This window comes from Spermophilus citellus (assembly GCF_964194105.1).
Source record: "Spermophilus citellus genome assembly, chromosome: 4".
NCBI lineage: Eukaryota > Metazoa > Chordata > Mammalia > Rodentia > Sciuridae > Spermophilus > Spermophilus citellus.
In genome coordinates, this window is record NC_138185.1 from 225,873,946 (window position 1) to 225,898,895 (window position 24,950).

At 48.4% G+C, this 24,950-nt stretch overlaps 2 protein-coding genes across 7 annotated transcripts in view; one reads left to right on the plus strand and one right to left on the minus strand.

The window, feature by feature from the left end:
* Positions 1 to 7,537: 7,537 nt before the first annotated feature.
* BAG5 (BAG cochaperone 5) lies at positions 7,538 to 13,358 on the minus strand. 4 transcript variants are annotated; one of them, XM_081293380.1, is made up of 2 exons: positions 13,225 to 13,358; positions 7,538 to 11,794 (listed from the first exon to the last, which is right to left on the minus strand). In XM_081293380.1, exon 2 carries the CDS (start codon positions 11,764 to 11,766, stop codon positions 10,423 to 10,425), a length of 1,344 nt encoding a protein of 447 aa, XP_081149506.1. In that variant the 5' UTR covers positions 11,767 to 11,794; positions 13,225 to 13,358; the 3' UTR covers positions 7,538 to 10,422. The 4 variants fall into 4 exon arrangements, with proteins under 4 accessions (XP_081149506.1, XP_081149503.1, XP_081149504.1 ...); XM_081293377.1 differs by lacking the exon at positions 13,225 to 13,358 and adding an exon at positions 13,041 to 13,213; XM_081293378.1 differs by lacking the exon at positions 13,225 to 13,358 and adding an exon at positions 12,768 to 13,026.
* COA8 (cytochrome c oxidase assembly factor 8) overlaps positions 13,260 to 24,950 on the plus strand; it is a 29,515-nt gene continuing 17,824 nt past the window's right edge. Inside the window, exon 1 of one of the 3 annotated variants that reach the window (XM_081293382.1) lies at positions 13,260 to 13,432. In XM_081293382.1, coding sequence (XP_081149508.1) covers positions 13,310 to 13,432 — 123 coding nt within the window. In that variant the 5' untranslated portion in view covers positions 13,260 to 13,309. The other 2 variants (XM_081293381.1, XM_081293383.1) reach the window with 2 other exon arrangements.

The following is a 24,950-nucleotide window of genomic DNA, read 5'->3' on the forward strand; positions in this document are numbered from 1 at the left end:
TATTTTATTTAGAGACAGGACCTCACTTAGTTCCCCACTGTTGCTGAGGCTGGCTTTGAACTCAGGATCCTCCTACCTCAGCCTCCAGAGCTGCTGGTATTACAGGCATGGGCCGCACACCTGGCTATTTTTTTTTTAACACCTGGCTATTTTTTTTTTAATATTCTTTTTTTTTTTTTTTTTTAGAGAGTGAGAGAGGGGAGAGAGAGAGAGAGAGAGAGAGAGAGAGAGAGAGAGAGAGAGAGAGAATTTTTAATATTTATTTTTTAGTTCTTGGCGGACACAACATCTTTGTTGGTATGTGGTGCTGAGGATCGAACCCGGGTCGCACGCACGCCAGGCGAGCGCGCTACCGCTTGAGCCACATCCCCAGCCCTATTTTTTTTTTAAGAGAGAGAAATTTTTAAATATTTATGTTTCAGTTTTCGGTGGACACAACATCTTTATTTTTTTATTTTTATGTGGTGCTGAGGATCGAACCCAGTACCCCGCGCATGCCAGGCGAGCGCTTTACCGCTTGAGTCACATCTCCAGCCCCAAGCTATTTTTAATTTTATTTTTAGATAGTCTCACTAAGTTGCTGATGCTGACCTCAAATTTGTGATTTTCCTACCTAAGCCTCCCAAGTAGCTGTGATCACAAGTATGTGCCACCACACCTGGCACCCTTCACCTGCTAAGGTGACCCTGTCCCCATAACTAGACCCTGTCTGGAAGACCAGACCTTGGGAGGCCCGTCCCAAGGTTCTGTCCCAATGATCCCCAAATCCTCTCCCTTGGGTCTCTGTCCTGCCTCTTGCCACCCTGATCCCCTGGCCTGCTGCTGTGAGAGGAGCTGTGGACATAGTGACCAGTCCTTCCCAAATCCCTGCTGTTCACCAGGGGCAGCACCCTGGGGGCTCTGCCAGCTTCAGTATGTCCCTACCCTGTGTTCTTCCAGGCCCTCCAGTGTGCTGGCCTGGCTCTTGGCCTTTGCATGGCAGCTACCCCAACTAGAAGGCCTCCCACCCTGCTGGCCTCTGTAGAGGGTCTGCCCCAGGAGGGGCCTTCTCTGACTCCTCTGGGCAGGTGGCCCCTTTGGAAGTCTGTGGCCCATTGCAGGGCATACCTTATCCTCTCCTCTGCACAGCACTTGCTGCACCTCCCTGTGTGGTCAGGACCATGCCTGCCTTGTCTCCAGGTCTGAGGCTGCCATTTCTGCTGGCCCCTGATATCTCCACAGGACAAAGGTCTGTGGGGGGTTGCTGAATGAATGCAGAAGGCCTCTGGTGGTCACCCAGCTCCTGTCTCGTCCCACAGCACTTCCTGTGTGCAGGCATGGGTTCATTCAACAGGTATTTGTTGAGTCAGGTGCTAGGGGTACAGACAGAAACAAAGCAGTTTCATGTCCTCAGGGTCATGAGGTGACCTAGTCAGCAAAGCCCCACACTCCACCCCAGCTGCATCCTCAGCTTCAGTTAATGACTGGCTGAAGCGACTAGCTGAAGTGACTAACTGAAGCCGAGGATGCAGTGGGGTGGAGTGCAGGGCTCTGCTATCTGAGGCCAGCTGCAGTGGCTTGCTTGGCCTCTGGGCTGTTACTCTGAAGCCCCAACACAGGAGCTGCCCCTTTCACGGTGTGTCGGCCAGGACCAAGCACCAGCTGTGCCACTTTTCACCCTCCATTGGTGACCAGAGTTTCTGGATACAGCAGTCGTGAGAGTGGCCTCAGGGACCTTTGCTGGCCCTTCATACCAGCCTCCACCCAGTGAGCGAGAGCATGGGGCCCTCACAGTGCAGCCTGCAGAACTGGGGAAAGGCCATGCAAGGAGCAGTGGGGCAGGTGCCTCCCTGTCCTTGCTTTTAGCTGGCCCCACTTGGCCTCTGCCACTTGCCATCTAGACCACGGACACCTTGCTGGGCACCTTCCCTACCTCGGGCTTGTCTGGAAAGATGAGGTGACAGAGAAGATCATAGTGTGCATCCCAGGGCTCCTTCCCTTCTCACCTGGCCTGACCCCCCTGACCTTGCCTAGCCCCAGAGTCAGCTCCAGCTCTGCTGGCCTCTTTCCCCAGCACAGCCTCTGTGGGAACAGAGTTGACTGGAGCCTCCATCCTGCCAGACACAGGCCTCCTTAGCTCCTGCTCCCTCTGGAGACTTCCTGACCCCTCCTTGGCCCTGGTGGCTTGGACCTACCTGCACCTGCCTCGCCCCAGACCTATCTCCCCCTCCAGCTCAGCAGTGGCCTCCTGTGTGTCCCACCCACTTGTCCACCAAGCTCAACTGAGCAGGGTGTGGGTGCCCATGTGGCAGCAGCATGGGGTGAACCTGGCCTACCTCCAGCTGTGTTCCATGGGGAACGAGCCGGGAAGGCAGCCCTGAGCCAGGGCATGAAGCTCACACAAGGAATGGCAGGCCCAGGCCAGTTCTGCGGAAACAGAGCAAGGGGACCCGTGGGCTGGTGTCCTGCACTCCTGGAGGAGAGGATGGGCAGCTGGTGTCTCCAGCACCTAGAAAACTGACTAATTCAGCAGCCCTTGTGCACTGCCCCTACCTCCAGACAGGTGCGCTGGGTCCTACCAGCTACAAGGGGGTGGAGGAACCAACAGGGGGTGGCAAGTAAGACAGCCCAGCCCCCTGTCCTCCTGTCTGGCCACAGTGAGACAAAGGCCTCTCTGTCTCACCCTGGCCACCTGGAGCTTCAGTAAGCATAGCTCTGAGGTGGTTCTAGAGTGGGCGCAGGCAGCACGGTGGGGTATGCCAGGTGCCCTGAGGTGTGGGCGCTGGAGACGCAGGGCTTCTCTGACAGGCACATGCTCACTGGGTGGGGGAAATGATGGAGGTGGATTTGGAAGCAGGGAGCCGAGCACATGACAGGTGCAAAGTGTGTAAACTTTTCATGAACTTAGTTATGAAAATGTCTTCTTTTCCTAAATTAAATAGAGATGGTTCCTTCTCTCACCAGGCTGGCTGGGAAAGTCAGCACCTAGGTGTTGCCGAAAGCTCGATCTTTGTCCCTGATGCAAATCCAATAATGAAGAGATGGTTTTGAGAAAAAGGAAAAAGGTTTATTGCTTTGTTAGTAAAGGAAAAACACAGGGGACTCCTGTCTCACAGGCTGCAATTCTGCCCATCAGCGGGAACAAGGGGTTTTAACAGATGTTTCATTCCACGTGCTCAGTCTGGAGTTGTGATTCACTTGTTTATTTGGGAGAGTCATTTCAGAGATCTTCTGGTGCCATCCCCATAGTCAGTTCCTATGGTGGGTGTGTGCTCAGGGACAGATAGCTCTGCCTAGGATGGGAAAGAAAGGTAATCCTGAGATGAGGGAGGGGAGATTAGGGAGGAGCAGGCAGAGAGGAAGAGAAGGAAACATGTCCACTTTAAAATAAGTTGCAGTGGCAGGGCTGGGGATGTGGCTCAAGCGGTAGCGCGCTCACCTGGCATGTGTGCGGCCCGGGTTTGATCCTCAGCACCACGTACAAACAAAGATGTTGTGTCCGCCAAAAACTAAAAAATAAATATTAAAATCCTCTCTTTCTTTAAAAAAAAAAGTTGCAGTGGCAGAGGAACAAGGGCTACCTTCAAAGCACAAGGTCACACTGCCACATAGGGATGGGCGGTCTCTGACTGTTATCACTGTCAAGCCACTGGACTCCTGAGACAGACACACTCCCTCCCTCCAGGCCTAGGGGGACACTGGTTTGTCTGACCCACAGAGCCACCACAGCCCCTCTGTCCAGTTCTCAGCCTGGAGTCCTCAGGCTGACACCAAAAGAGGGGACAGGCAGACCCCAGGCCTTCTAGGAGGAAAGTCCAGTGGCAGAGACAGTGTGAGGCCTGGTGGGCTCTGAGGGAAGGAGAAGGGCAGCAGTGGGTTCCAGAGGGTGGGGCCTGGAGGGGGCACATGTCTGAGGCCACATCCTCATGCAGTAGGTGCTCAGCTTGCTGCTGGCTCTCTGCTCAGTATGGGTTCTCAGGAGCCTGTCCACAGAGCTCACACCTTTCTCCCTCCCACTTGCAGGAGGGTTCTGGGTAAGTCATGTGCTCACCCCTCCCAGTGGAAGCTCCACGATCTGTGACTGCCACCTCCAGCCTCCCCCAAGGCAGCGCACGTAGGCGGCTGAGCTCAGCTCTCTGCAGCTGTGGGTGGAGTCGGGACTCCTGAGGACAAGAGCCCATCCACCTGGAGTGTCACACCAGGGCCAGCTGACCCCAGGCCTGTGGGACCAGCGGTGGGAGCAGTCCTTTGCGGGTTGGGGCTCCCGTGTCACCTGAAGCTGGCACCTGCAGCAAGGCTCAAGGGGTGGAGTGTCCCCTGCTGGTCTGGCTGCTATCATTTGGGAGCAGTGGGTGGGGACTGGGATGAGGCCAGTTGGGGGCATTGTTGATGCTCTTTGGTCCCAAGGGCAGTGTGGCCCCTTCACTCCCTGGGCTAAACCCACTGATGGCTGCCCTGTCCTCACAGCTGGAGTTCAGCCCACTCTGTTCCCAGGCTCTCAGACCTATTCCTCACTCCATCTTCCCTCCCTCTCCCCAGCCCAGTGAGGAACCTGCTTTCTGTCCTTCTGATCTCTGGGCCTGGCCTTCCCACTGCCCTGGCAGCTCTCGGTGCTGGCTCCCCCTTCCTGGTCCCCAAGCACCCATATACCACACAGCACTCTGGTAGCAGCCTTCCTGTACCACCCGCTGCCCCTGCTGGGTTGGGCCTTTGGTCATGGACACACTGCCACAGCTGCCCCAGAGGCAGGAGGTGCCCTTATCAACACTGGGTGGTCACCTCAGGGATGTGTGTGAATTTCGTCTTGACTGCACTGCAATGGACTTGGGGATGCCCTTCTGCAAGGAGTAGCCCTGCACTTTGCACAGTGGCCCACGGTCTGCCAGGAACCTCCCAGACTTCTCAGTCAGATGTGGCCTGTGTGGTGGCCCTACGTGGGCATCGTTTGCACCGTCCCTGCTATAGTGGGTGCGAGTGCTGGCTGTGCTCCCTCTGTGCCCGGCACCTGATGGGCAGACAGAAGGCATTTGTTTGAATGGGTGGAGTTGCCCCAAACTTGGCTGTGCTCCTGCGCTCTGCATTGTCATCTGCGCCACATCCTGTGCTGGGAAGCGTCTGAGTCCAGCAGAGAAAAGGCTCTCTGCATCCTGAGAGCAAAGGCCCTGACTGGAGGCTAGGCAAAGCTGTCGGAGCACTGGAGATTCTTATTGTCATTATTGTTCTGGGGATTGAACCCAGGGGTGTTCTACTACAGAATCACATTCCAGCCTTTTTTACTTTTGAGACAAGGTCTCACTAAGTTGCTTAGGGCCTCACTCAGCTGCCAAGGCTGGCCTTGAACTTGTGATCCTACCACTTTAGTGAGATTTTGCTTGCAGGGTGGCGCCCATCTGTAATCCCAGCAACTCTGGAGTCTGAGGCAGGAGGATCCCAAATACAAGGTCTGCCTCAGCAATTTACTGAGACCCTCAGCAATTTAGCAAGAACCTGTCTCAAAAACAAACCAAAATGACAACAACAAAAGGGTTGGAAATGGGACTTGATGGTGAAGCACCCCTGGGTTTAACCCCCAGAAACCACAAAAAGAGTTCAGATTTCCACCCGTTTACTTGGCAATATCTTGTAAGTGCCTGTCACGTGCCAGGAGTAGAGGACACCATTTCTAAATGCAGCTCATCCACAGCCATGTGACTGCCCATTCCTGCAGGCCCTGAGGCTACAGGGCCTAGAGGTGAGCTTCTTGCCTTGAAAGGTAGAGAAAGGTGAAGCTCACAGAACACCTGGCCAAGGATGGGTGGGGGCTTGGGGAAAAGCAGTGGGACCCAGGCTATGAACAGGAAGGCAGCGGTGACCCTCCCCTCCGCTCACACTTAGGACCACCAAGTTCCATGTCCTGAGACCCCCCCCCCCCCACCCCAGGAAACAGAAGGAAAACCAGCAACATTCATTTGGAAAGAGGCTTCAGGAAACTACCAAGGAACTCACAGGATTTTTGCTTTTGGTCCCCCACTGCCCCCATACTGGGGTGCTCTGCCACTGAACTATATCCCCAGCCTTTTTATTTTTTTGAGACAGGATCTTGCTAAGTTGCCCGGGCTGATCATAACTTGTGCTCCTTCTGCTTCAGCCTCCTGAGTTGCTAGGATTATAGGCAGTGCCTGATCTCATGGGAGTTTTCATATGCCTGACATCCAGGTTGTACCCCAAGCCAATGAAATCACCTCTCTGGGGGGGGGGGGGTGTACCAAGCCTCCCTCAGCTGCTGCGTTAGCCTCTCCATAGCCAGGAGACCTCAGGCAGGCAGTCCCTAGGAACAACTGACCTCCTGGGTCTTGGAATAACCCAGGAACAGAGACAAGACCAGAAAGGCTCTGAGAACTCATGTCTGACACTTCACCAGGCCTGGAAGACACTCAATGGACAAGAGCTTGAAAAAGAGGCATCTGACCACAACACAGGGAGGGATAAATATGGCTTCAGAGGCATCCTGACCACAAGGGAGACCTCAAGCCTATACCGCCCACCAGGACCCCTCCTAGGCCATCCCCAACCAGCCTGTGGGAGCACTGATTTCTTGGAATTTTACCCACTCCCTTCTGCAACACCCAGAGCAGCCAGCTCCAAAGGATACTGCCATTTCTGTGGGGTATGACTTATGCTGTGGGAATCTCAGCACACTAGGCATAGCAGGTGCTATGACAGGAGCCTGCCCTGCTCCACTCACCTGCATGGCACTTACCAGGAATTCCAACCCCCTACTGGGGATTGAACCCAGGGGTGCTAATCACTGGGCCCAACCCTTTTTATTTCATTTAGAGACAGGGCCTTGCTGAGTTGCTCAGGGCCACATTAGATTGCTAAGGCTGGCCTTGAACTCAAGATCCCCCTCCTGCCTCAGCCTCTGGAGCTGCTGGGTGGTGCTGTTTGCCACCACACAGGGGTGTATGTGTGTGTGTGGGGGGCAACATTCTTTTGTGCAACTTGCTTTTTAGTTTTGGTCTCTTAGCAATTGCAGTGCCAGACAGGCTGCCTCTGTTGTCTGGACAAGGAGGAAGATTGAGGCAAGGAGACAGAGGCACTGGCAGGAAAATGCTGGATACAGGATGTTCACTCTCAAGTGAAGGCTCCTGGGAATCAGGCCACCACACAGAGGGACCTGAAAGGTCCTCAGTTCAGGCATGTAGGCACCAGAGTCCAACACTTCCACTTGGGTTGATGTAAGTGCCTTTAAAAGCACAGCTTAAGACTCTTGTTAGGGAGAGGATCTTTCCAGAACCACACTACAGAGATGCTTTCTTCAAATACAGTTCACATTGTGCTAAGAATTTGGGCAGTGTTAGGGAGCGGGGAGCAGAGTATGAACCACACCGGCCATACACACACTTCCTGGGCTGTTGAGGTGGGCACCCAGGGACTCTCACCTCTGCCCAGCAGTTACACCAACTACCCCCCTGCCTCACCCACCCAGGCATTAGAATTCCTCCCCTAGGAGCAACAGAGGTGACATAAACAAGGACACGAGGCCAACAGAGAACAGAACACACCTTGGACTCGCATCCTTTCTCTACCACCAAGAGAAGCTAAGAGATTTGTTTTATTTCAGTAATAATTAAGGGAATACTAATTTGTCTATGTCAAGATAATACTGAACTATTTTAGATATACCAATACAACAGTCATACACAATAACAGGGGCAAGACAGGAACCAGTACACGGGGAGACACACCTGTATACACATCAAAACCATGGGCAAACGTTTCTCCAATTATTAAGGGAAGAATATCCAATAGACAAAAAGCTGCAAAACTGTTAAAATTTTTTATGTACAGAAGCCTAGACCTTCAAAAACCAGGTAGAAATCTGCAAAATAAAACAAACGAGAAAAAGTGATTGAATTCCACTATAGCAAATATATATAGGCATTTTAGCAAAATAAAGCATTAAACTGCACTTAGTAGACTCATTCATTACATTTATTGTAGTAACTGCTTTGTCATAGGGTTGACTTGAATCTATCTGGACAAAGATAATCTGAAAGCAAAGCTCACTGAGTTGGGTAAAGAAAGCAAACATTCCCAGCTGTTTTTTGCATGAACATGGATGACACTGTTTAATGCAGACCCAAGGCCACACATTTTGGGAGAGTAAATTTTACTGGTAGTACAGAGTCTCTTCATGAAAGATCATAAAAATACAATACAATGTGATGAGTCCAAATTAAAAATGACATGCAGCAGCCCACATCAATACACATGCTCCTAAGAGGGACGAGAGAAGCTGTCTGGCATCTGCTAGGGCTTGTTACAGAAGATAATTGGGTATAAGGAACTAGAACAGAGTGAAACAAAACAAAACCATGCCCAACTATCACACAAGGTCAAATGATCATCTCCATGACCAAAAGAACCCACATGAAACCCTCAGCCAGCCCAGGGAGGTGGTCAGCATCCTGTGCTCAGGCAGACTCCAAGCTCAGTGGCAGGAAACATCTCTGCACCTTACAGAACACATCCAAGGGATGGGGAATCTGCTTTCATGGGACCTTCTAAAGGCTGGCATTTTGACTCTTTAAAATAAAATTAAAAATTAAGCAGAACCTAGTGAAGGATATGCCTGAAGTGATTATAGTATAACCTTGGTTTCCCAGTGGGTATAATCTAAAAACTCAAGATTTAAGAGCATTCCAAAATTAAAATACAGAAGAGCAATCCTAAAACAACTTGGCCTAAATGAGAATTCCAATGGCTTGCACTGAGAGCCTGCTGCTGCCTGGAGCTGGCCTGCTGCGGGTGGGGCTCACAGCCTGAAGACCCCCACTGCCCTTTGACCCCAGGCTCCAATGCTTCTAGAACACTTCCAGTAGGAAAGGTAAAAGGAGGGTTTCTAATGAGTGTGAAGATGACTGCTATGCTTCCATCACCTTCAAGGTATTCAAGGTCATTCCTTTTATCTGTCACACTTTAGCTATTTAAAGTGATAATTTCCCTACACAGTTACCCCATAGGGTTCAAAGGATGTGCCCTCACAGGATCATCTAGTGAAAGAAAAAGTGGTCTGTCAGTTATGACTGGGACCCACATTGTCAAGGCACTGCAGAATTTGGGGGGAATTCTTTTGCTCACATTAGCAAGTGTCTGTAAAACTGGATCCTCAGAAAGTTTTTATGGAAATATATATTCCATTTGGCAAAAGAAAAAAACTTCATGCCTGACAGATTCTAATGGTTCTTTCAGGCAACAGAGAAATTCCCACACCAGTAACATGAGCTAAGAAGTCCAGCAGGTACCAGGGCAGCTGTTAAGTCTCACCAGGCGCAGGTGGCACTGAGTGTGCTGGTAGCAGCAGTTAACTTCCTCTGACTAGCTACACACACTGGTCCCGCTGGGCTACTGAGTTTCTGCTCTGATGTTCCAAGATGACTGGGTGTTTACCAGGTCTGTCTGCTTTACAGCCTCAACCAACAGAAGAAATCTCTCATGTTCTACAGTCAGATGCTTCTGCTCAGTTTCAGTGTAACCTGATGTTGGTAAACTACTCCAGTTTCATTCTCTACAGGTGCGGGGGGTTGCCTTTTATTTAAAGGCCCACTAGTTTTATTTGTATGTTCCCCTCCTTTCTAATCACTAAGGAAAATTTTAAGTTCAGATCTTACAAACAGAATGACTTGAAGGCATCTATGATGCTTTGTCCCTTCTCTGGTGCAGCCTCCAAAGGTTTTTTGGCTTTGGCTTTCATAATTTCCTTGTGCTACACACAAAAATAAGACCCATTCCCTCTAAAATACAGAGTACGGAGGAAAGCAGAGACACTGTTCTTTCAACAAAAATGTTCGTGAAAGGACAGACAATCCAAATAAAAAACCCCACTCCATTAAACTGGGTAGGACCAATCCTGTATTAAAAAACAAAAACAAAACAAAACAAAACAACAACAACAAAAAAAAAACCCTTTGGTTCATTTAGTATAATAAAAATTATTGTTGTACTGCTTTTGTGCTATGACTTTACTCCCACTTAATGAATTCCCCCTTCTCATAATTTCCCTAGTATTATGTAAGGTTCCATCTATTCCTAGATTGTGAAATTTCTGCATTTTATGCTTGTACCACCCACCTAAAAACTCACAAATGCTGCCTCTATTTCATGTTCTGAGTGAAAACACACAAAACAAAATAAACACAAAAAACACAAACCAAACAAAACACACCACATCGTTTGGATAATGATCCAAATGGAAAAGTTAATGTGCTGTAATGACATTTGTTTTGCAACATCAAGAGCAGCAAAGATACTGAATATAATTTGCTTAAATCATAAATACTGAGATTGAGATATGCACGTATAAATCACATGTAGGCTCCATGAACTGAAAGCTCTCTATAAATACATAGAAGTCTATATAAAGTGCAAAACCAGCAAGATCAATGTGAGATCTCAGGAATTTTAGTACTCCCACTCATCAGATTTCAGGTCGAGATAGCTGAGGATGTTCTGGGCGAGCTTCACAGCCTGTTTCCTGGCAGCCTTACACTTCTCTTCTCCCTGCGGGTCCACAGCATCCAGGGCCAGTAACTGCTTGGTCAGCAGCTCCTCCAGCCTGATGTAGTTCTTATCAGATCGGTTTCCATCAAAGGAGAGGACTTCCCCCTGGATCTCCGACAGGTTTCCAAGAACATTCCAGACCGCCTTATGTGATGGGTGCTCCTCACAAGCAAATAGCTTCCTTTTTTCAAGGGCTTCCTTTAGGTCAACATACGTAATCAGAGTTTGCACTTCAATCACCGCTCTTCTCCTGGCTTCCCGGATGCAGGGATTTTTTTCAAGACTCACCTCATCCAGCTGTCCAATCAAACCCTGCAGTTCTGTCTTGGAGCTCAGGTACAATTCAGGAGGACTCTGAGGTTGGAGAAGTTCATTTTTTATTTCTCTCATCCTCTTGAGGACCTTTTCTATTTTCAAAATGGAATGGTTCTGACCCAGGTCAAATGCATACGTAGTATCAGCTTCCTCTTCTAAATCCAAATACTTCAATAATTTGTTGATATCTTCCACTACCTCCCTCCGATAATTTCTGATTTCTGTACGCCCACACACATCTAAAGCATCCAGATCAGCAATCAAGCCTGAGAGCACACATGATAAGTGCCTGCAAGTCTCAGTACTGTCCACTCCCATCAGAAGTGCAATCAGAGTGCCTCTGGCCTTGTTCACTTCGCACATCACAGAGTTGATTTTGGCGACAGAAGGATGTGCATCCTCAGAAAGCGGCAGGGAAGGCTGCTTTTTCATGCAGTCTTCAATAATCTCTTGCACAGCACAGATTTTGGTTAGAGTATGATACCTTGCTTTCCGTAAAGAGATCTTCCCTCCAGTTTTAACATGTGTCAGCCTCAGAATGATATCCTGGAGGCCTTCCTCAAATTCATCAGTCACACAGTTGCCTCCACTGTAAAAAGGCACTATCTTCTCTTTTACAAGGGCTTGGGCTTCCTTAAAGATGTTCTGTATTTCGATCCGGTGTGGGTGGTTTGCATTCTGCTCCAACTCTTTGAGAAGGCGTTCTGTCTCCTGTGCTGCCCTCTTCCTAGCCTGCTGAATGTCTCCTTTTCCTTCTGTATCCACAGAATCTATTTCAAAGAGTTGTTTTGTTAGAGTCCTCTCCAGTTTCTTATAATTCTTGTCATCTGACAGACCACTGAAGCCGATTACTTGCTGTTCTATGCTTTTTACTTCCTTTTGGATTTCCTGAAGCCTAATAATAGAAGGATGTTGGTTTCCCATATCCATACTTTTGTTGTGTTCAGTTTCACAAGCACTAAAAGATAATAAGAAAAACAACATTATAGCACAAAGTCTCTGCAAAATGAAAATCATATTAATTCATTCCACAATTCTCTTTTTTAAAGGACACACTTAAGTTGCCTGGTGTGGTGGCTCTTGCCTGTAAATTAAAAAAGGTCCTGTCACTGCGATCCAATAGACAATCAAGTACAGAAGGGGAAATGACTTACCAAGTCCCTATCCTGAAAATACCTGGTGTGGTTTTGTTTTGGTACCAGGGATTGAACCCAGGGGTGCTTAACCACTGAGTCACCTCCTCAGCCCTTTTTTGTATTTTATTTAGAGACAGGGTCTGGTTAAGTTGCTAAGGCTGGCCTTGAGTTTGTTATCCACCCGCCTCAGCGCTCGGCAGGACATGATTTAAAGAACAGCAGTTACTCAGAGTCCAGTATGAGCTGGGGCTCTGGGTCTGTGAATTTGAGTTTCTTCAACCATAGAGGCTGCATTCGGACTTCATAAACTCAACTGTCGCCTTAGGACCAGCACAAAGTCTTCAGATCATAAGCTGTTTTGGGAACCGGCAGGGGCCTCCAAACCCCACAGGACCCACCCCGCCAGCCTGCACACGTTTCGGGAGTCACCGGGCAGGAGCAGGCCCAGCCCTGCGCCCTTCCGCGCGTCCCTCCGCACCCCTTCCGCGTGTCCAGCCCTCCCCTGGGCTCCTCACGCACCTCCCGCAGAGCGCCGGGCTGCACCGAGGGGCGGCCACGCCAAGCGCACGTCGCGGGCTCCCTCCCGGGCGGCCCTCCGGGCCGCGGCCACGCTCCCCCACCCGGCACTGCGCGCTACCGCCACTCGCCGCCCATCAAAAGTCCGCAAAGGCCGGGCGCATCTCCCCCGCTCTTGGTTTCGGCCAAACGACTCACTCGAGGAGGACGGGGAACCGAAGCCCGGACCGGGGGCGCCGGGCCCGGGCAGCCCCCCCGCCCGTCCCCGCCGCGCTTTACCCTGAGGTCTGGGCGGCGGCGGTCTTGGCTGCCGCGGCGGGCGGCGAGGTGGCAGACGGCCCTTCACGGGGAGCGGCGCCGGAGCGCGGCCCCCAGCTGCATCCCCTCGCCCCTCCCGGCTAGGTCTGACCCGGGCGGCCGGTGAAGGGGCCGGCGGCGGCAGCTACTGGCCGCGGCGGCCGCTCCCCGCGTCTCGGCCGGGCCCGCCGCCCGCTGCCTGACCTCACAATAGGCGCAGCGCGGGAGGCCCGCGCGCCGCCATACGGCGCTCACCTGTGCCGCCGGTGCCATCGCGCTCCGTCGCCTCCACTTCCGCAGCGCCGCCGCGGCCCGCCCCTCCCCCGGCCGAGCAGCACTCAGCCCGAGGAAAGCCCGTGGCACCGCCCCTCAAGCTGCACCACCCTCGCAGCGGGTCTGTCCGCGGGGCGTGCGCTTAGTTGGCCGCGCCGCTCCCTACCTAGAGCTCGGCTGACCTGCCGTAAGGCAGCCCCGCGCGCCGTCGCGACTCTGTCGTGCGGCGCGGGACCCGGCAGGCACGCACCATGGCAGCCTCGCGACGCGCTGTGAGGGCCCTGGGCCCCCCTCTCTGCCGCGCTTTTGCGGGCCACGGCTGGCGGCTTGCCCCGGACCGCGGCGCCGAGCGCGGGGACGTGGCGCCGAGCCGGGTAAGCGGGGCGGGGGCGCGAACGGCGCCGCCCGAGGGAGCCCGCGTGGCCCCGGGCCTGAACCCGCAGCGTTTGTGAGGAGCGCCCCTTAGCGGGAGCCGGCCTGCAGGAGCCCGGTGCGCAGCGAACTAGGCCGGGCTCCTGCAGCTCGGTCACCCGCGGTCTGGGAGGCCGGAAGGCGTGGCCAAACAGTAACTAAGGAAGGACAAAAAGCCATTTAAGGGTTGCAAAACGTGTCCGCCTGGTAAATGGGCGGGCTCTTAGCACGCCTTGAAGTTCCGCCCCGTCTGCAGTGGAGCCTCGATCGCCAGGGCCACGCACCCCGGCCCGCCCGGGCCTCTGGCTTCGTTCCCCCGACCGCGTCCAAAGTCGGCGGTCCTCAGGAGGCAGAACCCACCCAGCCCCTGCGCCGTGGCGCGGCCGGGTGCCCCAGCAGCCGGAGCGCGCGCTGGGAGGGCGCAGTGGATTTAGCCAAGAACCTGCCCAAGGTGAAGGTTTCCCTGGCGTCTGTGGTGAACCAGTGCTGGAAAAAACAGCACCCGGGCCGGCACTTGGCGCCCCGTAATCCCAGGAGTTCCGGAGGCCGCGGCAGGAGGACCATTTCCAGGCCAGCCTTGCAATTTAGCGAGGCCCTGTCTCAAAATGAAAAATGTTTAAAAGGGCTGGGTGTGTAGCGCAGTGGTAAAGCGCCCCCGGGTTCATTCCCCAGTTTAAACAAACAGAAAGAGAACAGCACCCTAACAAGGATTTCTGCATGATCAGAATGCCCCTTTTAAAGTAAAATAGGTCTTACCAGGGTCTGGTTCTCTGGTAGTCGGATGTGCTGCTCACCTGTTGGACTGCCTGTTCTGTGGAAGGTGAGGGATCATGATGACGATGGCTGGGGGGCGTCTGGCTGAGTCAGAACTTGCCTGGTTCTACGGTGAAGACTGGAGCCTTGTTTATTTAGGATCTAAATGCTCCATTATGTTGGACGACACTTAAGGGAACAGTTTTTGCCTCAGGGCAGTTTGTATTTCCTCTGTGTTTGTTACCAGCTTTGTTGCTTCCTGAGTAATTAAATTTCTGCAGCGCAGAAAGATTGTTGTCTTAGATAACTTTGAGTATAAGTATCAAATCTTGAAAGTAACAGGTTGCAAACCTGGTTTTCTTTCTTTCTTTTTTTTGTTTTTTTAAAGAGAGAGTGAGAGAGGAAGGAGAGAGAGAGAGAGAAAGAGAAAGAATTTTTAATATTTATTTATTTATTTTTTTAGTTCTCGGTGGACACAACATCTTTGTTGGTATGTGGTGCTGAGGATTGAACCCGGGCCGCACGCATGCCAGAGGAGCTCGCTACCGCCTGAGCCACATTCCCAGCCCCGCAAACCTGGTTTTCTTTAAGTAGATTTTATGTTTTAATCCCTATGTCTAGCTTACTCTGCATGGTTTTTAATTCTTTGCCCTCCACTGCAGTAAAGGAGACCGGCTTTCAGTTCCTACATAATTTACTCCCATCTCTGATCTCAGGACACCAGTTTCTTTCTTTCTTTCTTGTTTTTTTTTTTCTTTTTTTTTTTTTTTTAGAGAGAATTTTTAATATTTATTTTTCAGTTTTTCGGCGGACACAACATCTTTGTTTGTATGTGGTGCTGAGGATCGAACTGGGGCCGCTCGCATGCCAGGCGAGCCCGCTACCAGTTGAGCCACATCCCCAGCCCCCAGTTTCTTTTTTTGATAGTAGGGATTGAACCCAGGGGTACTTAAACACCAAGCCACATCCCCTGCCCTTCTTAGATTTTGAGACAGGATCTCTAGAAGTTGTTTAGAGCCCTAGAGCCTCTCTAATTTGCTGAGGCTGGCTTTGAACTTGTGATCCCGCTGCCTCAGCTTGTCGAACAAATGGGATTACAAGTGTATGCCACTGTGCCTGGCTTAGGTACCAGTTTAAAAAGACTATAGATCTTAAGGATTAGGCACCACTCTTCCTTTCAAACCCAACTTAAAAACAGCTCTTTTTTTTTTTTTTTTATAAAGAGAAAGAGAGAATTTTTTAATATTTATTTTTTAGTTCTCGGCGGGCACAACATCTTTGTTTGTATGTGGTGCTGAGGATCGAACCCAGGCCGCACGCATGCCAGGCGAGCGCGCTACGGCTTGAGCCACATCCCCAGCCCAAAAAACAGCTCTTAAATAAAGTGTTCTTTATTTACTCCGTGCCTGCTTATACTTTTATCCATGTAGTATCTATGTAGTAGTTCTTAAACTTGTCTGCACGTTAAAATTAATCTGGAAGACTTTAAGAAGTACTCAGGGCTGCTGGGCAGGTGGTGCAAGCCTGCAACCCCAGAGACTCAGGAGGCTGAGGCAGGAGGATTGCATGTTCAAAGTCAAGTGCCCCTGGATTTAATTTCCAGTACCCAAAAGTAAGTACTTAGGCCTGGGGAGGTGGCTTGGTATTAGAGCGCTTTCCTGGCATGCTTGAGGCTCTGAGTTCCAACTCTAGTACTAAAAAAAAAAAAAAAGTAATACTGTAGTATTGGGGCTTGATATGATGGCACACACCTGTGATCAGAGCCACTAGGCTGAAGGATCACGACTTCAAGGCCCTCTGGGCAACTTAATGAAATCCTGTCTCAAAATTTAAAAAATGGATGGGGATGTGGCACATTGGTAGAGCATTCTAGTATGGGGGGGGGAGTACTAGGGCCCACTCCCAGAAGATTCCGAGATGATTGTTCTGGAGTGTCGCCTGCTTATCAGCGTTCTTGAGGATGAGTCTTTTCAGTGGTGCAAGTTTGAGCACCACTGGTTTCATTATGTGCATCAACTGCTTATAGTTCTGTTTTTTTAAATATTTTTTTTAGTTGTAGATGGGCACAATACCTTTATTTCATTTTTATGTGGTGCTGAGGATGGAACCCAGTGCCTCACACATGCCAGGAGAGTGCTCTACCACTGAGCCATAGCCACAGCCCAATACTCGACCGAGTGTTTTCATGCTGTGTTTTAAGTTAATACCCACAGTTTTATGAAGTAGGTGTTTTTATCATCCCCATTTTATAGATGTGGAAATTCAGGCTCAATAAAGCAGATTGATGTCTTCAGGCCATAGGCCTGTGTGTAGAGAATGTGTGTATCCTATATGAGGAGGGTAATTTAAAATGTTCTTCTAGTAATTTTTGGTTGAAAATGAACAAAGAAATAGTCCTTTAGCATGGGGAGGCAGTATTTATAAACAACAGTAATGGAACCACAGGCTCACAAATTTGCTCATGTTTTCATTAAGGAGAATGTTTTTCAAACCCCTACATGCCAATTCAGAATAAGCATCATAGGAAGGAAATGGAACTCAGGATAAACTACAGAAATGGATTTTTTTTTTTTTTTGGTGTGTGTGTGTGTGTGTGTGTGTGTGTGTGTGTGTGTGAGGTGCTGGTGATTGAACCCAGGGCCTTGTGCATGAGAGGCAAGCACTTTGCCAACTTAGCTATATCCCCAGCCCCCTACAGGTATGGATATTCTGATGTTTAAAGACTTTTAGTAATAGAGAAAATAAAAGTGGGGTAGGACTTTAAGAAGCATGTAGTTCATAACTAAACTTCCCTCTTTGCCATTTTCTGGCACCTTCTTTATTGTCATGTAAGCCAGGGTTCCTGCTGGTCCTGAGTCAATTCTTCCTCTCTCTGGAAACTCACTACCTCCTGCTCCGTATTTTTATTTTATTTTTTTAATTAAGAGATAGGGTCTGACTATGTTGCCCAGGCTGGTCTCGAACTCCTGGGCTCAAGTGATTTTCCCATCTCAGAATCCTGAGTAGCTGGGAATACAGGTGCATACTACCATGCCTATTGATGTTTTATGGTACTGGAAATTGAACCTCATGAAGCAAACCCTGTACCACAGAGCTGCATTCTCAGCCCTATTGTTTTTTTGTTTTTTTGGTTTTTTTTAGTTGTAGTTGAACACACCAGTTTAACATCAGAAAGTTTTATTTATTTATTTTTATGTGGTGCTAAGGATTCAACCCAGGGCCTCGCAATGCTAGACAAGTGCCCTACCTACTGTGGAGCCACAACCCCAGCCCAGCCCTTTTGTTTTATAGAAGAAGAAATTGAGGCTCAGAGGAGTAAAGTGACTTGTCTGGTATCACACAGCAGTATAAGCATCATAAAAAGTACTGTTAATCAACCTCCCAATAAATAGATTAAGCAAAGAGAGATGACATTTTTTTGGGGAAGGGGTACCATGGATTGAATCAAAGGGCACTCAACCACTGAGCCACATCCCCAGCCCTATTTTGTATTTTATTTACAGGCAGGACTAAAACGTAGGTTTTCACACTCCTGGTCCAGTGTTCTGATGGGATTAAATATTATTTCTTCATTCATTGAATTAATTATATTGTATACCCTTTATTTTTGTTCATGGGGAGGAATACATTGATTTATTACAGTTTTTTTTTTTGTTGTTGTTGTTTAACTTTTGGGACATTGAAGATATGTTAAAACACATAAATAGGGCTGCCCAGCTGTAGAGCACTTGCCTAGTATGTGTGAGGCTCTGGGTTCCATCCCCAGCACCTTCAGAAGCAGGTGATTTTCTGATGTTAAACTGGTATTTCCCTCCAGGATAAACCCTGCTTGGGTCTGATAGATCCTCCTTTTTATGTATTGCTGGGTTTGGTTTGCTGATTTGTCTACCATCTGTAATTCATAAGTGACACTGCCTTTACTTTTCCTTTCTGGTGTGTCCCCCAACTTTTGCTATCAAATTCACTGTTAGCTTCAAAATGAGCTGCAGCCTGTGCTTTCTTCCTGTCCCAGGAGTTGTTCACTAAGGTTTTAGCTCTTCTGTGACTTGTGAAACCTTTTGGAGCCCTTTGGGCTTGAGCTTTTATAAGAATGGGCCATTTTTAGCCTTTTGATTTTGGATGGCGGTTTAGAATTACTAAACTGGCAGGTAAGGGTGAAGCTTTGCACACTGACTTAAGAAATCTGAGGAAGGGGATTGGGGTTTTGGCTAAGTGGCAGAGCGCTTGCCTAGCATGTGTGAGGCACTGGGTTCAATTCTCAGCACCACATACAAATAAATAAAGGTTCATCAACAAAATATTAAAAAAAAAAAATCTGAGGAAGCCTTTTCTGCACTCCTGAAAACCACATCTGTAGTCTGTGGCTAAAACTTCCTGCACAAGTTGTTCTTGAGGTTCAGGGGTATAGTCGAAAAATAAGTGCATGGTATCTCACGATTGGCTGTGCAGGCAGGACTGTCATCCTGCTGCCCTCCACCCCACCCCCCGCCCATAGATGGCAGGAGGGAAAAGCAGGCTGGCACACACTAAAGACATCTGAGCCTTTGTTGTGGTGCCAGGTACTACAACTCTGAGGATGCATTGGGAGCTCACTATGTCTGCAACTGAGACTGGGCCTCTAGCCTTGACCCGGATCTGAGAGTAGTAGGATTTGGGCAAGCCCACAGGAATTGATGGAATGAAGTCATTGAACAGCTCTGGGGTGTGGGCCTTTAACTAGGACTTGGATCCAGAGCGGGTGGGAAAGAGACTGTTGAGTAGGTCCTTAAAGGTAATAAAAACAGTGAACAGAGTATCACCAGAGAGGACATGCTCCTGTTGTATAGGGTCATTGCCATGAAGAAGCGAGGTGTTCCTCTGGCCTAGGTGGCTTTCTTTTGCAATTATGAATTGCTAAATTTGGTTTGCTGATTTTTTTGCTAGAATAGGGAACTGAGGACCATCACCCCCACTGAGGGAAAAGCTTCGAGTTTCTGTCTCAGAGGAGTCTGGAGTGATAGGGCAAGAAGTGAGGTAAGGTAGAGGAAATAAACAGATGGGAGACATACAGGAAGAAGAAGGTAATATGATTTTAATTCAGGAGTTCCACATGCTTTTCCAGACCTGTTTCTCCCAAGTTCCTGAGAAATCTGTAAATTTACCTGTGTACTGTTAATCAACCTTCCAATAAATAGATTAAGCAAAAAGAGATGACATGTTTTTGGGGAAGGGGTACCATGGATTGAATCAAAGGGCACTCAACCACAGAACCACATCCTCAGCCCTATTTTGTATTTTATTTAGAGACAGGGTCTCACTGAAGGCTTAGCAGCCTTGCTTTTGCTGAGGCTGGCTTTGAACTTGTGATCCTTCTCCCTCAGCCTCCCTAGCTGCTGGAATTACAGGTGTGCATCACAGTGCCCGGCAAGAGATGATAGTTTAAGAAATCGTAATTTAGGGAGTTTTCCAGTGTTATCTACTCATCAGATAGTGAAGACCACATCAGCTTAAGGATCCTGAGAATGACCATAAACCATTGTGAGATCACAGACTTAGATCATCCCTATGTGTCATTCCATACTGTACCCCTCACCCCAACCAAGTTTCACATAAAAGAAAATCTGGTAACCCTCAAAATGCGCCTCTCACTCCCTAGATGGCCTACAAGAATATGCTTTCTCTGAACTTCCCTCTTTGCTGTTTTCTGGCACCTTCTTTATTGTCATGTAAACCCGGGTACCTGCTGGTCCTGAGTCATTTCTTCCTCTCTGAAAACTCACTACCTCCTGCTCCGAACCCTGGCTGGTAGAGGGAGAGATCCCTGGGTGGGAGTGCTCCTTGGTGGAGAGCCAGATTGGGGCACAGAGGTGGGTCTGGGGAAGCCCATACCCAGTGTGTGTGGGTGGGAGGGCAATGTCCTGGGGTTGTCCAGCCCAGCAGGTCACTGGTAAAAAATCAAAATGATTCCAGCATGGGCTGGGGTTGTGGCTCAGCCGGAGAGTGCTTACCTAGCATGTGCAAGGCCCTGAGTTCAATCCTCAGCACCACATAAAAATAAATAAATAAAATAAAGGTATTGTGTCCAACTACAACTAAAAAATAAATATTTAAAAAAAAATGATTCCAACAACTGGAAGCTTAGTTTCCCCTCCCTCTCAGGGATGAAGTTCAGCCTGACAGGCGAGGACATGTAGGTTCCGCCTCCCCCAAAGGGGCAGGACTGCAAGGCTGCCTGTCCCTGAAGTGTCAGGTTCTAGCATGCCTCCCAGGGGCCCACCCACAGGGAGCCTGTCCTGCCCACGCACAACCCTCCTGCCCAAGTTCCAAGACCAGGCATTGTGGCTTATATTGTGCGAGCTGTAAATTACAGTCATTATCTTTGCTACCAGGGAGTCAGCCTTTTACAAAAGCCTCTTGCCTCCCTAATAGCAGCTGCCTGGTGAACAAAGAGATGTATTTATTTATGGGGAAAAATGGAGAAAGAGCCTGCCATGCTTGAAGTCAAAATCTCTCAAAGTACAATGGAAAAAAATGGAGACTGACTGGAAAAATAAGAAGCAGTAGACAGATGTGACAAAGCACTGCTTGCTTTGTTACCGCAGGCAGCCTGGAAAGGCCCTTCCTGGCAGGAGGAGGAGGAGAGGGAAGTAGTGGGAAGATGGGGGAACAGTCCTCTGTAGCGCCTGTCTGCTGGAGGGGAGGGCACTTGGTGACAGCACAGAGTGGGGCACTGGCTTGCCTGTCTGTTGGGACTCCTGTCTCTGCCAGTATCTACATACTATAGCTGCAGAGGCTTTGGGGAAGTCCAGAAGCCTTTTTTTAAAATATATTTTTTGATTCCAGAAACTTTTTTTTTTTTTTTTTTTTTGCAATGCTGGGGATCAAACCCATTGAGCTGCATCCCAGTTTTAAAATTAATGAAGTAGTTTGTGGAACTCAGCTGACTATATGGAATTTATACAAAAGATGTCATGTTTTGTTATCATTTGTAAATTGTGTGCTGTACATTCTTATATGAAGAAAAGTTGTATAACATCATATATCCACCATGTGCAACATTTCCTACCGCCTCGCTGCCAGAGGGGGTCTTCATCATGGGCCACCAATGTCCCCATGATTTCTCTCTGTTCCTGTCCCTGTAGCTCCCATACCATCACCACCTGCCCATAGAGAATGGCTCACGCTCAGAGCCACAGCACACCTAGAGACCTCTCATCTGCCCACAGGGATCTTCAGAGTGTAGGCTTCATGACTGCTCTGCAAATGCTGGTTAAATTTGATAGAACATTCCAGTTTGTGATAACAATTGACACAACATCCAAAACTCATCACTATATCGTATTCATGGTGATTGGGTTTTTCTTTTGCTTTTTTAAAAACAATCATAAAAGGTTTAACATGAAATCATACAAATAAAGCTTGTATAAACAAATGCCCATTGAGTCATAAAAGCAAAGGACAAAGTAAAAACAAAACTAATTGGTGGTGACATGCAGTTGGACATACGTTGTGTCTTATACGTTAAACAGTTGTCTTAGATCAACAGAAGACCAATCTTTGGTGTGGTCCTCCAGGATGGATTTCTCCAGCATCCTCCTTTAGTAGGACTGGGAATTCTTGACAATTGCCAATCCTCAAGATGCCTTCAAGTGCTGGCTGACCACTAAGGTCTGCATATCCCATCCACGGTGCCTGCAGTTACACCCAGTGTCGTCCTGTCTGCCACAGCAACTGTATTTCTGATCTTCATCTTGGGCATTGTGGAGTTTCTACATCCTTCATCCTATGATTACTAAACCCTTGGTCCCAGTGTGGCCCTGGATTGGGCCACCAGCTATGGCACCGCTTCTCCCTCTTTGCTCTTTTTTTTTTTTTTTTTGGTGCTGGGGATTGAACCCAGAGCGTTGTGCATGTGAGGCAAGCACTCTACCAACTGAGCTATATCTCCAGCTGTCCCTCTTTGTTCTTGATGCCACCTGTGTACTTCTTCTTTTTTTTAATATTTTTTTTAATTGTAGATAGACACAGTATCTTTATTTATTTTTATGTAGTGCTGAGGATGGAACCCAATGCCTCATGCATGCAAGGCAACTCTACTAATGAGCTACAACCCCAGCCCCTGTGTACCTCTTTTATGTGCAACTTAATTTCACAGTTCCCACAACCAGTTTGATATCTGCTTTCACACATTTTCTTTTCTGGTCTTCATCTGTAAATGTGTGAAAGCAAAATCCTCTTTTCCATTTGTTCTTATATCCACAGGAAGTTCAATGTTTTCAGTCTCTCCAAAGGCTCCAAAATATTCTTTTTGTTCTTCAGAAGTGTCTGGATCCACAAAAGCCTGCTAGGGTGTTTGTTTCCTTTTAAAGCTTTGTCCTTTTGAGGACTATCAGTTTGCTCTCCAGATTTTAATTCCAAGACCTTATCAACATTAGCATTTTTGAAAAGGACAAATCCAAATCCTCTTGATCGTCCAGTGACTGCATCTGTTTTAATTGTGCACTACAACTTCCCCATATAGAGAGACATAGTCAGATCTTTCTTGCTTGTGTCCCAGCTGGAGCCTCCAATATTTTACTGTTCAATCCTCTTATGCGGGCTAGTGTTATTATTCTGGCCCCCTCTGTGAATTCCTTTCTGTGGGTAAACTCTTTTCAGCTTCTCCAAAGTGTTGTTGCTGTGGGCTCGGGGATCCGTCGGCAGAGGGCGCTGTGTGCACGGGGAGCTGTCAGTAGGGTCCGCTGTTGGGGTGCGGGTGGGGCTGTGTCCTGCCGCGCATTGTTAGTCCCAGCAATAGAATATGGTGCGTAGCTGGGTTGAAAATATAATTGTTTTGTTTATTACTGAGGAATGAACCCAGGGGTGGTCTGCCACTGAGCCATACCCCCAGCCCTTTTTATTTTGAGGTAAGGTCTTGCCATATCATCCAGGCTGGCCTTGAACTTGATATTCTCTTACCTCATCCTTAGGAGGCACTGGGGTTACAGGTGCATACCATGCCCAGCTAAATTTTCCCATTTAAAAAATTTACTTTAGGGCTGGGGATGTGGCTCAAGAGGTAGCGCGCTGGCCTGGCATGCGTGCAGCCCGGGTTCGATCCTCAGCACCACATACCAACAAAGATGTTGTGTCCGCCGAAAACAAAAAATAAATAAATATTAAAAAAAAAATTTACTTTATAGACGGGTACAGTGGCACATGCCTGTATTCCCAGCGACTGGGGAGGCTGAGGCAGGAGGATCTCAAGTTCAAGACTCAGCAAACTAGAGGAGGCCCTAAACAACTTAGTGATACCCTGTCTCAAATACAAATAGGGCTGGGATGTGATTCAGTGTTTAAGCCCCTCTGGGTTTAATCCCCAGTACCCACTCCTCAACTTTTTTTTTAAACTTTATTGAGGTCTGATTATATATAATAAAATGAATACACTCATTTTTAGTGTGTGGTTCACTGACTTTTGAAAAAGGTTTTGATTTATTCAGTTATCTTCACAGAAAATTCGTAATGTTGTACAAGTGGAATCACACAATGTGTGTCTGTTGTGCAGTACATCCCTGTTGTATGCCCCAGTGGGTCACTCTTGTTGCTGAGTGGAGTTTAGTTGTTCATGGAGGAAGGGCTCGGAGTGCTCTGTTGGAGGTGGAAGTCACATTGTTGGAGACCAGTGGCATGCATTTGTGTCAAGATGCAGAAGGTTGTCATCACCCACACTCCTTGTTGCCCCTCCTCTCCTGCCATCAGCACCTGTCTGTTCCAAAACAACATCAACAGGATAGTAGAGTGGCTTCTTCGGTTAGTATGCTGTGTTTGCGATTCATCCTGTGGCATGTTGAGTGGTGGCTCCTGTGTGGACCCACTGTACTGGCTTTTCTCTTCACTAGGGGAAGGGTGTTTATGCTGTTTCCAGATTCTGGTCGTTATAAACACAGCCTCTTCCAACAGTTGCATGAAGGTTTTGTATGAACATGTGTGTATCCATTCCTTGGGTGAACACCTGGAAGCGGAGTATGGGGTTGCATGTTATGTATGTCTGTCTTTGTGCTGGCCTTGTTTCGGAAGGGGTTGTCATTTTGCGTACTGAATAGCATGGGATGGGAGCTGAATTGTTTCTAGTCCTTGATGATACTGGTATCACAGTTGTTTTGTTTTAACTATTCTGATAGATACAGGGTATGGCATTTTGGTTTTGGTCTGTATTTCCTTAATAAGTAATGATATTGAGCTTATTTCTTTTTTTGAGAGAGAGAGAATTTTTAATATTTATTTTTTAGTTTTCGTCGGAAACAACATCTTTCTTTGTATGTGGTGCTAAAGATCGAACCCGGGCCGCATGCATGCCAGGTGAGCGCGCTACGGCTTGAGCCACATCCCCAGCCCTGAGCTTATTTTTATGTGTTTGTCACCTCCATATCTTCTTTGGTGAAGTAATTGTTCAAAAAAACCTTTTTTTTTTTCAGTACTAGGGATTGGATCCGGGAGTGTTCTACCTCTGAGCTATAGCATAGCCCCCCACCCTTTTTATTTTGAGAGAGGGTCTCACTCAGTTGCCCAGGCTGGCCTCAAATTTGTGATGCCCCTGCCTCACCTCCTGAGTAGCTGGAATTATAGGTGTGTACCACCAAGCCCACCTTTACTCAAATATTTTGCCCACTTTAAAGTTGGGTTCTTTTTTTCTTTTTTTTAATATTCTTTTTTTGTAGTTGGACACAATGCCTTTATTTTATTTACTTATTTTTATGTGGTGCTGGG